The sequence below is a fragment of the Tursiops truncatus genome, chromosome 2 (genome assembly GCF_011762595.2).
Source record: "Tursiops truncatus isolate mTurTru1 chromosome 2, mTurTru1.mat.Y, whole genome shotgun sequence".
Taxonomy (NCBI): domain Eukaryota; kingdom Metazoa; phylum Chordata; class Mammalia; order Artiodactyla; family Delphinidae; genus Tursiops; species Tursiops truncatus.
This window is the reverse complement of record NC_047035.1, coordinates 34,378,622-34,392,573: the sequence shown is the minus strand read 5'-3', so window position 1 is coordinate 34,392,573 and position 13,952 is coordinate 34,378,622. Positions and strand designations below refer to the sequence as shown.

General features: G+C 41.8%; 2 protein-coding genes across 7 annotated transcripts in view; one reads left to right on the top strand and one right to left on the bottom strand.

The window, feature by feature from the left end:
* Positions 1-12,975, top strand: part of ARG2 (arginase 2) — a 43,537-nt gene extending 30,562 nt beyond the window's left edge. For both annotated transcript variants that reach the window (XM_033851023.2, XM_019922218.3), the window contains exons 3-8: positions 5,020-5,197; positions 7,636-7,795; positions 8,661-8,755; positions 8,932-9,036; positions 10,006-10,142; positions 12,498-12,975. In XM_033851023.2, coding sequence (XP_033706914.1) covers positions 5,020-5,197; positions 7,636-7,795; positions 8,661-8,755; positions 8,932-9,036; positions 10,006-10,142; positions 12,498-12,703 — 881 coding nt within the window. In that variant the 3' untranslated portion in view covers positions 12,704-12,975. The remainder of the gene's footprint in view (positions 1-5,019; positions 5,198-7,635; positions 7,796-8,660; positions 8,756-8,931; positions 9,037-10,005; positions 10,143-12,497) is intronic.
* Positions 1,266-13,952, bottom strand: part of VTI1B (vesicle transport through interaction with t-SNAREs 1B) — a 34,574-nt gene continuing 21,887 nt past the window's right edge. Inside the window, exons 6-8 of one of the 5 annotated variants that reach the window (XR_012329940.1) lie at positions 12,415-13,260; positions 9,277-9,334; positions 1,266-8,563 (exon numbers count right to left, since the gene is read on the bottom strand). Coding sequence is in view for 1 of the 5 variants with exons in the window: in XM_004313410.4 (XP_004313458.1) it covers positions 13,164-13,260 (97 nt within the window). In the remaining 4 variants the exon portion in view is untranslated. Of the gene's footprint in view, positions 13,261-13,952 lie in introns of all 5 variants that reach the window. The other 4 variants (XR_012329937.1, XR_012329938.1, XR_012329939.1 and 1 more) reach the window with 4 other exon arrangements.

Genomic DNA, 13,952 nt, shown 5'->3' with positions numbered 1-13,952 from the left:
AAGCGAGTGTCGAGAGGGTTGGTTGGAGCAGTCTTATGAGGTGCTTTGAAGAAGTGAACTAGAATAGGTATACTTGTGTGATATGATTTCTTTCCCTAAAGCACCAAACTTATTTTGGAGGCTGGGTCTAAGGAAGCAAAGAGCTGATTCTTAGATACCCCAGGACACATGGTTCTTGAGGTTGTACAGCCTCTGGGAGTTAAATGCACTAAACAAAATTCAGACCCCTGCATTTTATTGGTGGTAGCCAAATGAGTTTACCTTATATAACAGTCTCTTCAAAGGTTATTACCCAAACCACATTTTAGGGATAAGAGAAATTCTGCCTACTTCAAATGACCTGAATTAACTGGCATTCCTTTCCTAGTTTACAGTAACACTGCAACTGTTTTCAGTAGGCTGGTCTTCCAGGTACAACTTTGAGGTTCTAAGAGTTAGCAGATGCCATCCTTTAAAATACTGGGAACTCCCTTTCTGTGGGATGAAATCTGCTGTGTACAATATTTGAGTCTATAATTTTAAGACCCACCAGTGTTCTCTCAGCACCAAATGAGAACTCAGTCTTTGTTTTTCTGCATGTTTCACTGACTTGTTATTCCTGACAAATCATAAACATTCATCCTATTCAAGGACAGTTCGAAAAACTGCACACTAATAGACTCTTAGATTTTCTCCAAGTCTAATACTCTGCCAGTGAGCTACCTGTGGCTTGGCAGACACGCCCGTGTGTCAGCCCACCTCAAAACCCACCTCTCTTGACTTGCTGGGAGGCTTGGGAGCAGCTGGAGCTACCTGTAAGTGGAAGTCAGAGCAGCAGAGAGAATGTGCTACCCTTATGCTATCAAAATGCCTGCTCACTCATTCTTTCGTGAGTCTCTAACCAAAGGAGGATTCAGGCTTGCTCTAAACAGTTGGAGCTATTTAACTTTGCTGAATTTCTTCCTCCAAAATATGTGGATAATCATACCAGCAGAGGAAGTAAGGATTAGTAGCTATTGTAAAGCATCTAGCTAGCACTGTGTGGTGTGTGGAGAAAGACAGTTTTGTTCCTTTTCCTTCTTTCCTGTCACTGACTTCTTTCAAGGATTCACTGGTGATGAGGGCCCTGAAATAGAAGTGCTGTCCACAGACACTGCTAACGTCAGATAGGGCTGTTTGGATTTCTTCCGGTTGCATCATTCTGTGGATGCACTTGTGTTCTTGTTCCACTCCAGTGGAACCTGAGAGGTTTATCAAGGCCAAAAGTAACAACCACGCCTAAAAGATCAGAGTAGTCGTCAGTGTATTTTTATTACCAGCACTGGGGAGAGAAGCAGTGAGGTGGTACCAGTGTATACAGAGCTTGACTTTTTCCCACTGCAATGAAAAATGAGAGCCCTTTCCAGTCGGTTCCAAATGTGTTTGATATGAGAGCTTCCTTGGAAGTTTCAGGTTTATTTCATCCTACAATGCCTTCTAAAAGAGGAAAGAGCAGCAATGAAATATTATGTCTCATCTGATTTAGACTTGCAGATGAGTTGACCTGAAGCACCAAAAGTTTGAGAAAGGGACAGCTCTCTCCAGTATGATAGATATTCCATGTTATAATATTTGCTTTTTTCACTATTATTCCAAGATTCTTTAAAATTAGTGAGACCATTTACCTTTTGAACTAGAAGAACTTGCCATTGTACTCTGCTAAGGTAATTGCTTTATCATTACTCAGTTCATCCTTAACAAAAAATTAACCTCCCATCAGCCTCTCTACTCCTCAAACACTGGCCTACGGGTCATAATTCATGTTCCCTATAACCTCCTTTCACTCCTTTAGCACTCACTCATTGTCCCCAGTCCTTACCAGGAATTTAATGTGGAAATCAAAGAGCAGAGTTGGGAGTCATATAAGGTGGGCCACTCAGGGCCTCTCAAGGTATTGATCCCTTCAGGGGGTCTGGCCCTCAGCTCTGTGGGTCCAGGAACAGAAGTCTTGAAGTGTGCAGAGTTTATCAGGCTTTCAGACCCAGAGACTCGTGCTAACCATGATGTATAAGCCCAAATGCCCGTGCGTAGTTTCAGTGAGCAAGAGACCTTCTGGCATCCACTGTCAGGAAGCCCTCTTGCTGGTATGAGGGCAACTGAGAAACTAAGTGAATAAGCAGAAGGCTGTTCGGTGAGCAAGGAGTTGGAACCCACCATCCAGGCTGTGAATTAAGCTGGTGATTCACTCCACAGAGTTATATGTTTAATGACCAAAATACCTTTATGAAATTCAGTCTCTCTTCCATGGCGAGTGTTGCTGTAAGACTATCAAATTCTCTTAAGTTCCCTTTTTAAGCTTTCTGCAGCTTTATTCTGATAAGTAAATAATAGCCCAGTTTGTACTGTTTTCTGTATACTTATCTAAGTCTACATCCTAGATTCCATGACTGGACTTAGTGTTCCCCAAGTTCTACCACTTAACCACCAGGTTGATCACTTTAATTCGCATGTATTTCTTATTGGTGATGGAAGGATTAAATGAGTTAGTCTTCAAAAATTAATATTAACATTATTATTCAATTAGATTATAAACCTTTTCTAATTATACACCTAATATAAAACGCCAGTCAAGCCATGGCATCTTGCACCTAGAGATGCTGAGATAAACATGGATATGGAAGTTAAGACATCAAGTATAGGTACTGCCATTCAAATCTGTCCAGCTCAAGACTGTGTTGCAACAATGGCAAGACCTGATATTGACTTGAAAGTTAAAGCTTCATTTCTCTTAAATCTAAAGTGTCCTTCCATATTTCGAGATTTAGTAAAATACATTGTGATGTTACTCGTGGCTTTTTTCTTTTTAAAAGATTTTAAGAAGATTTTTATAGATGTTTTATTTATTTTTTCTCTTGGTTCTCAATGTCTTTGGCCTGTTTTCATATTCGTCTACCTTCAGCACCTTTCCTTCTTATTTAGTCGTCCAGATCTTGGTTGTGATCCCTCGGTTGGGATTATGTTCCAGGCCATTGCTTCTCAAATCTCTACATTCTCTCAGAAGTTTGGCTTTGGATTGAGTTTGGGTTCAAGAGGTAAAGCTCAAACTGTACAATTTATATTCAAGATTGGTCTGTGCTAGTCTCAATACAAGTCTCTGCAAACATTCAGATGTCTATACTGTGACCACTTGCCCCTCCCCTCAACATACCTGGATTGTAGTTTGAGAAACAGGCCCGTAAGAATACAATCTATGCTAACGTTCTGTTTGTGCAAATCCTTTGGTAGTGCTGGATTACTTAGTCCTCACCCTAAATCCAACCAATTTATTGATATAAGTGGTTAAGATTGAAAGACTGGTACTTACACTAAAGATTAACATGTAGTGACTAATGTCATAATTTGCTGGAATATGTGAACCCCGGGTGGGAAAATATTACAGCTTACTGTCAGAATATACCACTAGTTCATTCTGTTTGTTTGTTTCAAAGAGAAGTCTGTGCCTTTACTGGCCGAACAGGCTACTCAAGGTGGATGAAGCAGGAGGAGTGGGTGGCTCTGTGCTTCATAGGCTTGTAGGTGATAGAGAACTCGCCCAGGTAGTGGCCAATAATCTTGGGCTTGGTTTCCACCTGGGTGAAGGTCTTGCACGCCCACCATCTGGGCAGGATGATCTTCAGCACCTACAGCTTCTCTGTGGGCCGTGCCCCCAGGCTGGCCCTGCCCAGGTGCTTCTGCCACAGCCGCAGGGCACTGTGCAGCTGTGTCACTGTGTCAACAGGTCCAGTGCCTGGTCTAGGTGCTCACCAAAGTGGATGAACTTGCAGAAGGTCCACTGCTGCTTCTGCTCCACTTCTGCCACCTTGTTGGCTCCTTGGAGAGGACTCTTTTTTTTTTTTTTTTTTAATTTTATTTATTTAGGCTGCACCAGGTCTTAGTTGCAGCACGCGGGATTATCGCTGTGGCACATGGACTCCTTATTTGCGGCATGCATGCAGAATCTAGTTCCCCCACCAGGGATCGAACCCGGGCCCTCTGCATTGGGAGTGCAGAGTCTTACCCACTGGACCACCAGGGAAGTACCTTGGAGAGGACTCTTTAGTTCTTAAAAGTGTCAGAATCAAGAGAGAATCGTTGAGATACAAACTGCAGAGTCAAGAATACACACTTTGTGGCAGACAGCCTGAATTTGGATCCTGATTCTGGCACCTAGCAACTGTGTGACCCTGGGACCTTGCTTCAGTTCCCTCAGCTACAGAATGGCATACTGTAGCTGCCTAATAGGATTGTTGTGAGTCTTAAGAATTTCTGTTGAGCAGTTGGAACAGTGTTTGGGATCTTGTAAGTAATAACTGTTAAAGCATCCTAAAATTAAGAAATATTTAGGTCCTCAGATTGGCCTTTTATTTTTTTTTTTTTGTTTTTGGTTTTGTTTTGCGGTACGCGGGCCTCTCACTGTTGTGGCCTCTCCCGTCGCGGAGCACAGGCTCCGGACGCGCAGGCTCAGCGGCCATGGCTCACGGGCCCAGCCGCTCCGCGGCATGTGGGATCCTCCTGGACCGGGGCACGAACCTGTGTCCCCTGCATCGGCAGGCGGACCCTCAACCACTGCGCCACTAGGGAAGCCCTGGCCTTTTATTTAAAAAAAAAAGTTTGTAATGTGAAAATTCCTAAGTATGTTTCTTTGTCCTAAATTAACAATACTTAATTTTCTTAAAATCCTGCCAGTTCCTCTCGGTATTTTATTTTCACTCTGTAACTCAGGGATATCTGAGGTCTTACAAATCGCTACCAGTTTTGTGATTGTTAGGTTAAGTTAGTGAACATTTCTGGGCTTTACTTTCTAAAACCCAGCTTCTTTATCTGCAAAATGGTGTTCCTAACAGGATCTACCCCACAGGATTGCTGGGAGGACTGGGAGGATCCTGCCACTGTCATGTGACGTTTTGAGTTACCATGGCAATAAGTATGATGTGTACTTTGTCACAGTTATTATTTGTGGCCCAGGCCAGTAAGAGCTGTAATAACATATATTATAATTAATCTTGTCATCCCTGTTTCTAGGCTGCCACCTTAAAGACTTCGGAGACTTGAGTTTTACCCCAGTTCCCAAAGATGATCTCTATAATAACTTGATAGTGAATCCTCGCTCAGTGGGCCTTGCCAACCAGGAACTAGCAGAGGTGGTTAGTAGAGCAGTGTCAGGTGGCTACAGCTGTGTCACCGTGGGAGGAGACCACAGGTAAGCTGGGAGCCAGGGGTGGTGGAGGGGCTGGATTGCATCAGCCCATCAATTAGCTTCTTTGTCTCACTTTCCTCATTTAGAGTAAAATACCCTTTCGAATTTTTAGGGTATAACGTGCATAGTATTTTCATGTCTAAGATCATGAACCACTGGAGAAAATATCACGTAGTATAAGTTCAGAGTTAAACTAAGAAAAGTTTTTAGACAGTATGTTTCATGCTTATTTCTTGGAAAGCTTTCTTAAAACTGTCTCATGACTTTCATTTTGGTTATTTAGGAGAATTGGAGGGATCTATTGATAGGCTGAATTGGGGCTTTTTTTTTTTTAAAGCATTTCTGCTAATAGGTTTGTTAGAAATGCCCCACTTGGCATGTGAATACATTCTTTACCCTGCACAGTATTGTATTAGCCTCCCTAGGTGGCTAATACATTAGATCCTTCCTCTCAGTGAAATCAGCATGCACTTTATCTATCGAGCACTGTTCTGATGAGTTCTCAAGCAGTGCTAAGGATTATGGGAAACTTGTGATCTATTAGGATTAAATGAAATAAATACACATGGAATGAAAAAAATATTGAATCCTACATCTCAGAAGGAAGAGATCAGTCTAGGCTAGAGGAGTCAGATTTCACAGCTAAGTGTGATTTGAGCTAAGTTATGAAGATTTTTTTGGTAGAAAGAAAAATGGCATTGAAACACTAGGAATATCAAGCACTTCATACATATTCTCAGTTAATCCTCAAAATAATGCAATGAGGCAGATACAATTTTATCTAATTCACTGCTGGGTACACTGAGGGACAGAGGTTAGATAACTTACCCAAGGTCTTAGGGCCAGGAAGTAGCAGAGCTGGGATTCAAGTCCATTGTGACCTCTATGGGCAATTAAATTTTCTTTTGAGATCTAATCTAGCAACTTCCCCTGAGGTACTCAGAGAGCTTCTCAGATCACTTAATGGAACTGCAAATGCAGGTAGATTCCTCATCAAGAATAAAATTTTAAGTAGAATAAGAAAGTCAGTCACAGGTTCTCTACTGAAACTGATTAAATAACCCAAGGGTGGATCTCTTGTCTCTTAGCTCAGTGCTCAAAGTTCATTCATTGGCTCTCTTCTGGTCAGCATACTATTTGGGGACTGCTTATTACTGTAATTATCATAATCCTTGCTTTTCCTTTTGTTTCTGTCTAGATTGCAGCTCTATCACTGCTCCCTGTTTCCTGTTCAGTGCTAAAACCTAGGCTGTCTGGAAGATTCTAGAAAGGAAGGGATGTGTGAATAACCTGAACAGCTGTTGAATATTTTAAAGGAAGAGGCATTTTTAGGTCACTCAGCTCCCTTTAATAGTACAACATTCACTACTGCTTTAATCGTCAAACCAACTCTGACTTAAACAGGCTAAGATTATTATCCCTATCTTCTAGAAAGGGAAACTGCAGTCTAGATAGATAGTCTTGCCCTATTTCACACATTGCTTCCTAGAAAGACCCCCAATATTCGGACTTAATCCAGTGCTTTTAGCGCCAGACCATGCTATCTCTCGAAAAGGTCCTATGTGGGACATGGAGCTTAAAATGCTACCTCAGGCTGTACTGATCAAGAAAGATGACTGTAGTTAGTTCCTAAGATGCTTAAGCTGCATTTCTCATCTATGTCAAATTCTTTGCTTCCTAGGAAGCTTGGGCAGCTTTCCAAGCACAATTTCAAAAGCTATATTCCTACAGGTCAGACAAGGACAGTTGGCTAATGCAAGCGGAGATCAAGGACAAAGCAAAAACCGGAAACACTTAATGATATTTGCATGCCATGCTAATGTATATAAGATAACATGGAAATAAACTTCTACTTTATTCAGTCATCTAATGAGGTCTTTAATTGGGTTGCCCTGTTAACTTTGATGTCTTTAAAAACTTTGACTTCTTGTTTTAGGAAATATCACATAATCTTTCTAAACAGCTGTAATACTAATTTTTATCCTTAACAAGTTAATATAACTGATTCTTTAAAAGTAATTAGATCTCCCTGGTCTCTCAAAAGGTATTAAGTAGTATTAGTGAGTTGTTACATACAGCCCATAGCATTTAACAGGATTTCATCTGTTGAACAAATATTTTGGGTCCTTTTCTGGGCCAAGGCTAATGGATCCAATTAAAGGGATTTGGGGGCAGCAATGACACCTGTCACACTACAAGGATAACCAGTTGTCAGCTTTGAATCTTTAGAGCCTTCCATTTCTCCCTGTCTCTCTCTCTCTCTCTCTCAAGTCTCATCTTTGGGAACACAGTCCCAGGGACTCTATCTCATCCAAATCCAGCCTCAATCTAGGGCCTTGACTTTGCCCTGAGGACAAAGTGTGAGCTGTGCTGGCTGAAGATATTTGTTAGTGATGCTTGCCAAGCGGAAGGCCTTTAATATTACTGTTTGTTCTTTGCAGCCTGGCAATCGGTACCATTAGTGGGCACGCCCGGCACTGCCCAGACCTTTGTGTGATCTGGGTTGATGCCCATGCTGACATCAATACACCCCTCACCACTTCATCTGGAAATCTCCACGGACAGCCAGTTTCATTTCTCCTCAAAGAACTACAGGACAAGGTTAGTGGGCTGAAATGAAGAGAACGTTGAACAGCTTGCAAGGGTTATCCTGGGGCTTTGAGAGTCTAGTTCAGTAACATTTCTGTGAAGGATGGGTTTATGGTGGCTGTAGTAATGCTTACCACTCCTTCATTTGTTCATCAAACATTATTTTGGACCAGACAGTCTAGATGCTGGAGGCATAAAGATGACTAGGACATGGTCCCTGCTCTTAGGGGGGATCATAATCTCATAATAAAGGAATGTGGTGAGTGGGTAGTAACTCTAGTGGTCTGATACACTTACAGCCGGAAGACTTCTTGGTAAGAACCTCCTAGGCCTCATTCTCAGACCCACTGGTCTAGAAGACAAGTAAAACCATGATTACGTCTAGGTAATCTTTTCCCAGGCTGTTCAGAAGACATGGGAGACCATGCTATGCATAGACTAGAATCTGTGTATCCCTCCCCTCAGTGAGGGACCAAGTTAAACCAGGACAGTACAAAGGTTATTCACTAGGCAGAATTCACGTTTTGGTTGTTGGGGACTTGAAACATAACCCAGTTGCCATCTCAAGAACCAATCTGTAAACAATTCAGTAGTGTGCAGAGAGATGGAAAGGCCTAATCAGCGGTATTCCTGCTATTTAGGTAAGTTAATGAGAAACCAAGGCCACCTTAGGAGTAGGTATTTTATTCTTCAGCTGTGTTCTTCAGCTGCCCTTCTGAATCACTTCCACTTCTATCAGTTCCTTCCCAGATCAAGTGTGTCTGCTGCTTTACCCATATACTGTGGGTAAGAGGAGAAAGCACACTGGGAAGCACACGGGGACTATCTTGATGAGATCAAGAATCCTTGATGAATCCTGTTCATTCCTCCTTCATAGGTCCCACAACTCCCAGGATTTTCCTGGATCAAACCTTGTATCTCTTCTCCAAGTATTGTATACATTGGACTAAGAGATGTGGATCCTCCTGAACAGTAAGTTGATACATTAGAGTTGAGCTTTGGGCCTGTCCTGGCCACTAATGTTCCACTTGATGGGTTGTTTCTTGCCTTAACCTGTTGTAGGTCACTATGAAGACAACCCCCCGCCCCCCCACATTTGATTAAAAATGCTCTTTAAACTAAGGCTTCCTTCCTTTATATGTCACCAGTTTTATTTTAAAGAATTATGATATCCAGTACTTTTCCATGAGAGACATAGATCGACTTGGTATCCAGAAGGTCATGGAACAGACATTCGATCTGCTGATTGGCAAGTAAGTAACTACAATGGATATCTACTTCTAGGTCCCAAAGGGAACAGGACAGATTCTCAGTGGGCAGCACACTTTAGCCTGTCTCTTGAGGATAATGACCTTTCTTTTAAAATAAAAGTAAAACATGTACATATAAAAAAATTCAGAAAGGGAAAATATGAAATATAGGTCATATTTTTCTTCTGGGGTTGGGAGGGAAAACAGCTCTTATGAATTTCTCTTTCCATTTTTAATGCTTACCTTTTGAGAGGAGAAGCATTCAACTGTCCTCTTCTTCCCAGCCTCACAACTGCTTCATCTGAAAGTTTTATATTAAGCAAATCTTGGTAGTGTAGAAAGATGGGAGATGAATACTAATCAAATGCTAGTTAAGAACATTTTCCCAGTGCCGAGTCTTCATTTCTGGGTGATTAACTGTCACCTTGGTAGTATGCCATTTCTTAAGCTGTTAAGAAGTGCAAATAATTTACTGTATAGGTGTTTGCTGTATGTTAGCTTCAGCCACTGGACACCTGGGCTAAACAAGTTAGAAGTAGGAGATGGTAAGATTGCAAACATAAACTCAGAGTTAAGTTCAGAGCTGCTGTTATTCTCTCAGAGTATAACAGCAACTGCAACTGTAACCTAGATCAATCCAACTTAAACTACAATCTGTCAGAACCCATGTCCTATGGAAGTGAGGAATTCCCTCTGTTGATAGTTCTTAATGTAAGAGCTCTGATGCCCAGGGTAAATCAGAAATACAAATTGGAGTTAGTCTGTCTGAGGCACACAGAGCAAAGGGCAAAATTATGAAGTGGTGCATAGGCATCTAACATACTCAACAGCTTCCAGAATAGGAAATCTGTAAATGTGCTCTATTAACAAAGTACTAGGATTAACAGCAACAAAATCAAGGAGTTGCAACTGTAGGAAGGACGAATGTCCAAGTACAGCCCAAATGACTATTCTTATTCTACTCCTTTCAAGAAGACAAAGGCCAATCCATCTGAGTTTCGATATTGATGCATTTGACCCTACGCTGGCTCCAGCCACAGGAACCCCTGTTGTAGGGGGACTGACCTATCGAGAAGGCATGTATATTACTGAGGAAGTACACAATACAGGTAAGCAGTGATCAACCTGCTAACTACGTAATATGCTTAAGCCTCTTGCCTGCCAGGGGATCTTTTCTACTATTACGTCACTGCCGACACTCTTTTTGCTTAAACGTCTATAGCTATAAGTCATGCGGTCAGGCTAATAAGGGACAGCCATTTAGAGGCATGTTTGGACCTGGCTTTATAACAAAATATGCCAAGGTAACACTGAATAAAAAATTGTCTGTCTACTTAAACGTGTAATAAATACAAGAATAAACTGCCAAACTGATGCAGTTCTTTGCATCTGAATTGTATAAAGGCAGATTAAGATTGAAAGCCGAGGCCAAATAGCTATAATTTTAAGCCTGACACTAAGAGGTTGGTTCACTGGGAGTTAAGAATGTCAAGTCAAAGCTTCTCTTGAAGATGTTTCAAAGCTGGACAATACCTTGGGTCCTTTCATGTAAGTCTTATACTAGGGCTTGTTTGATAGGACCTGTAATAGGGGGATACTGGAAGATGAATGGCTGACAGGAAGATGAGTAAACTGAATGCAAGATCATCGAGAGTAGCTACAAGAGGCTACTATCCCACAACTCATACTCATTTGCAAACAGTTTCCATTTCTGTCAGAAAGCTTTTGGTTTTAAGGCTACTTTAAATGACCTCTCATTGCAAAATTTAAGCAACTACCACATGGTACTTCAATACTACCTTGTGAAATTAGGGTCAAGATAGCATAGAGACCTCACACTGAAAGGTTCAGGACCACAGAAAACCCTTGACTAGTTGGGATAGATACGGAAATTGAGAAATGGTCTCCCTGGCTCTGGAGCCTACCAGAGCCTTAGGCACTAAAGAAAGGGGACGAATGCTTGTCTATCAGATCTGACAGGGGCAAGATAGCCTTATTCTCAGACCCACAACTGTAGATGTTGTCAATTGTCCTTGGCCAGTGAACCTGGAAGTTCAATTCTCCATTCTGGTTCCCAGTAACACAACTTAGAGCACAGGCTGGTAACCTCTAGCACTTAGATGGGGCAGTGGTCATGCCGTGTCCCTCCCTCCCCTGCTGCAATGTTATTCTAAAAGGCTGTCTGTCCTGACACTGTCAACTAGATAGATAAAGCAGTTTGCTTAAATTAATTTACAAGGTGGCAACAGTCTAGAAACATGGGTAATATATATTTTTAATAGCTTGTGCCCTCTTGATTTACTTCTGGGCTATGAAAAGGTCCACGTTTAGTCAGTGGAAATCAGACACACAAGCCATCAGACACAGATGAACGTGCAGGCAGGGATTGGTGGAAACGCTATAGTAACATACCTGCTCATTGTAGTTTTGCACAGCGCACTGAACTCTGCATTGCTAATAAGGGACGGCACACTGAGCGGACGTAACAGCACTGAACATAACATGTATCGGTACTATAATGTAATATTGGTAAACCAATAGGTATATTCACCCCTGCTTCCAGGCTTTATGGCCGCCCTAAATATTCGGATACTTATATTCTCCAGTGCTAGTTTCTTCAGATGACTCTTGCAGGAGGTAGATTAACTTCATCCAGAATAACCAACTATATATACCTAGAAGTATATATATATGTATGTACGTACGTACGTATGTACTAGGGTGGTGGTAGAGGGCAGGTCTGGATAGATTCTTTTCTGGTCTAATCTTCCCATCTCAAACCCTTTGGCACAAGTTCCCAAACTGTCACAGAAGGTAACTGGAGTTCAAATTAAAGTATGACCAAGTCTTCCCTTGACCAAGTGCAAGATGCTGGGTTAGTCTGATGGGAGACCTAAAAACTGTGTCCGAAGTGGAACCTGCCCTCAGAGCTCAGGGGTGAGAGTGAGATATGCAGTAATAACTATACTTTAGGGCACATGGTGCCTTAAGAGATACAGATGCAGCAAAAGAGTTCAAAAGTGGGAACCGTGCTCTGGCTAGTGAGATGTGAGAGATCTGCTCTCCATGCAACTACAGGCAGGCATCTAGGAGGGCCCAGAAACACTGGAAATGACACATTTTCCCGACTAGGTTGGAAACTCTTGCTACCACCCCCCTACCCCCCACCCCGACCCAGCTCCTACGCGAACCGGAAAGCCTGTCAGCTATGCCTGTTACGTTCACTGAACAGGGATAATTGATTTTATTACCTTAAAGGTTTCTTTCAATCCTACTCTGGTATATGAGTGTTTTTAACTTAAATTCATGCCCAAGAGAATGAGGAATAAGGGGCTTCCTGACGGTGGATAATTTTATAGTAGAAAATAACTTGATTTTTACCTTAGCTTGTTCTACCCAGGTGGGACGACTCTCACTGAAAGTAGCAGCTAGCAAGTTTTTTTGGTCATACTTTGTTCTTTCAGGGTTGCTCTCAGCACTGGATCTTGTGGAAGTCAATCCTCGGTTGGCTGCGTCGGAGGAAGAGGCCAAGGCTACAGCCAGCCTGGCAGTGGATGTGATTGCTTCAAGTTTTGGGCAGACAAGGGAGGGAGGGCACATTGTCTATGACCAACTTCCTACTCCTAGTTCACCAGATGAATCGGAAAGTGAAGAACGTGTAAGAATTTAGGAAATACTGTGTGCGACACGTGTCTGTCGCAATGGGCATTCCAGAGTTGGGAGGCATTTGTGGTGACAGATACTAAATGATCGTCTGGGTCAGTACTGCCTTAATGAGAACATTTGTGCATTCTCACAATTGTAAAGTTTCCTTCCCCTTCATTTTGGTGACCGATAATACTGCTGTAAATGTATTTGGTTTTTTGAAGCTCACAGGGTATTAATATGTTAGAGCACTATGTAAACTTAAAGAACTCATAAACAGCATTTACTACCTTGGTATATCATACTGGTCTTATTGCTGTTCCTTCACATTTAAGTGGTTTTCCATCTTCCTCCCTCCTCCCACAGTCTGGCTACACAGTGCCTTCTTGAACCGTTAGCTCACAGCAACAGTAAGATTTTTCCACGTCTCTAACACCATTCACAGAGTCACAGTCCTGGTCCACAAACCGTTCCCTGTAGGAGGTTCAGTGCTTGCGAAAGAATCTGTAATAAACCAGGCCTCCCAGGATGGCTAGCTCCAGTAAGATGACAATGGAAAGTAGCAGCTTGTTGGTTGTCACTCTACAAGGAGAAGCAAAGTGGGATGTAGTCAGAAGTCTGGATAACCTATTTCTTTCCATTCTTAATACTTAGGGGTTTGACCTGGGGCCAAGGCCAGATACTGTGAGGCAGACTGAATTTTTGATCATGTAGCCACTTAGTATTACCAGCTAAAGAAACTTATAAATAATTACTATCTACCTCACAGAAATATTGAAAATTGGGGCAATAGATACCAAAGCATATAAATGTTTTTTCTACAATGTCTTCAAATGGTAGTTAGTACTTCACTTTAAAAATAGTTTTTCTATGAGCAGCTAGTTCGAAAAATATTAAATATACATATGAAGAAGTACACCATTTCTGAAATCAGGTTGAATCATATTTCAAAACAGCAGAAATACAAACCCACCACCTAACCATCTAGAGCTGCACTGATTGATTACATAATACAGCTGTGAGCACACATTAGGAGAAGGGTTGGCGACAGACACTCCAGTGCTGAAGTCCAGCTTGGGTGGGGAGAGGGGTTCCTGCTTTAGGATAAGTAACTAACTAGAAGCTGAGTAGTGCCTTTCAATCTCTTATGAACTTCTTGCCCTTTTTACTTTCTTCCTCTATGGGTAACTTTATAAAGGCAATAAATTTTTTGAAGCTCCTATACTCTTTTCTTAACACAAAAAAAATCTCATCACTCTAAACTGAACGTATTC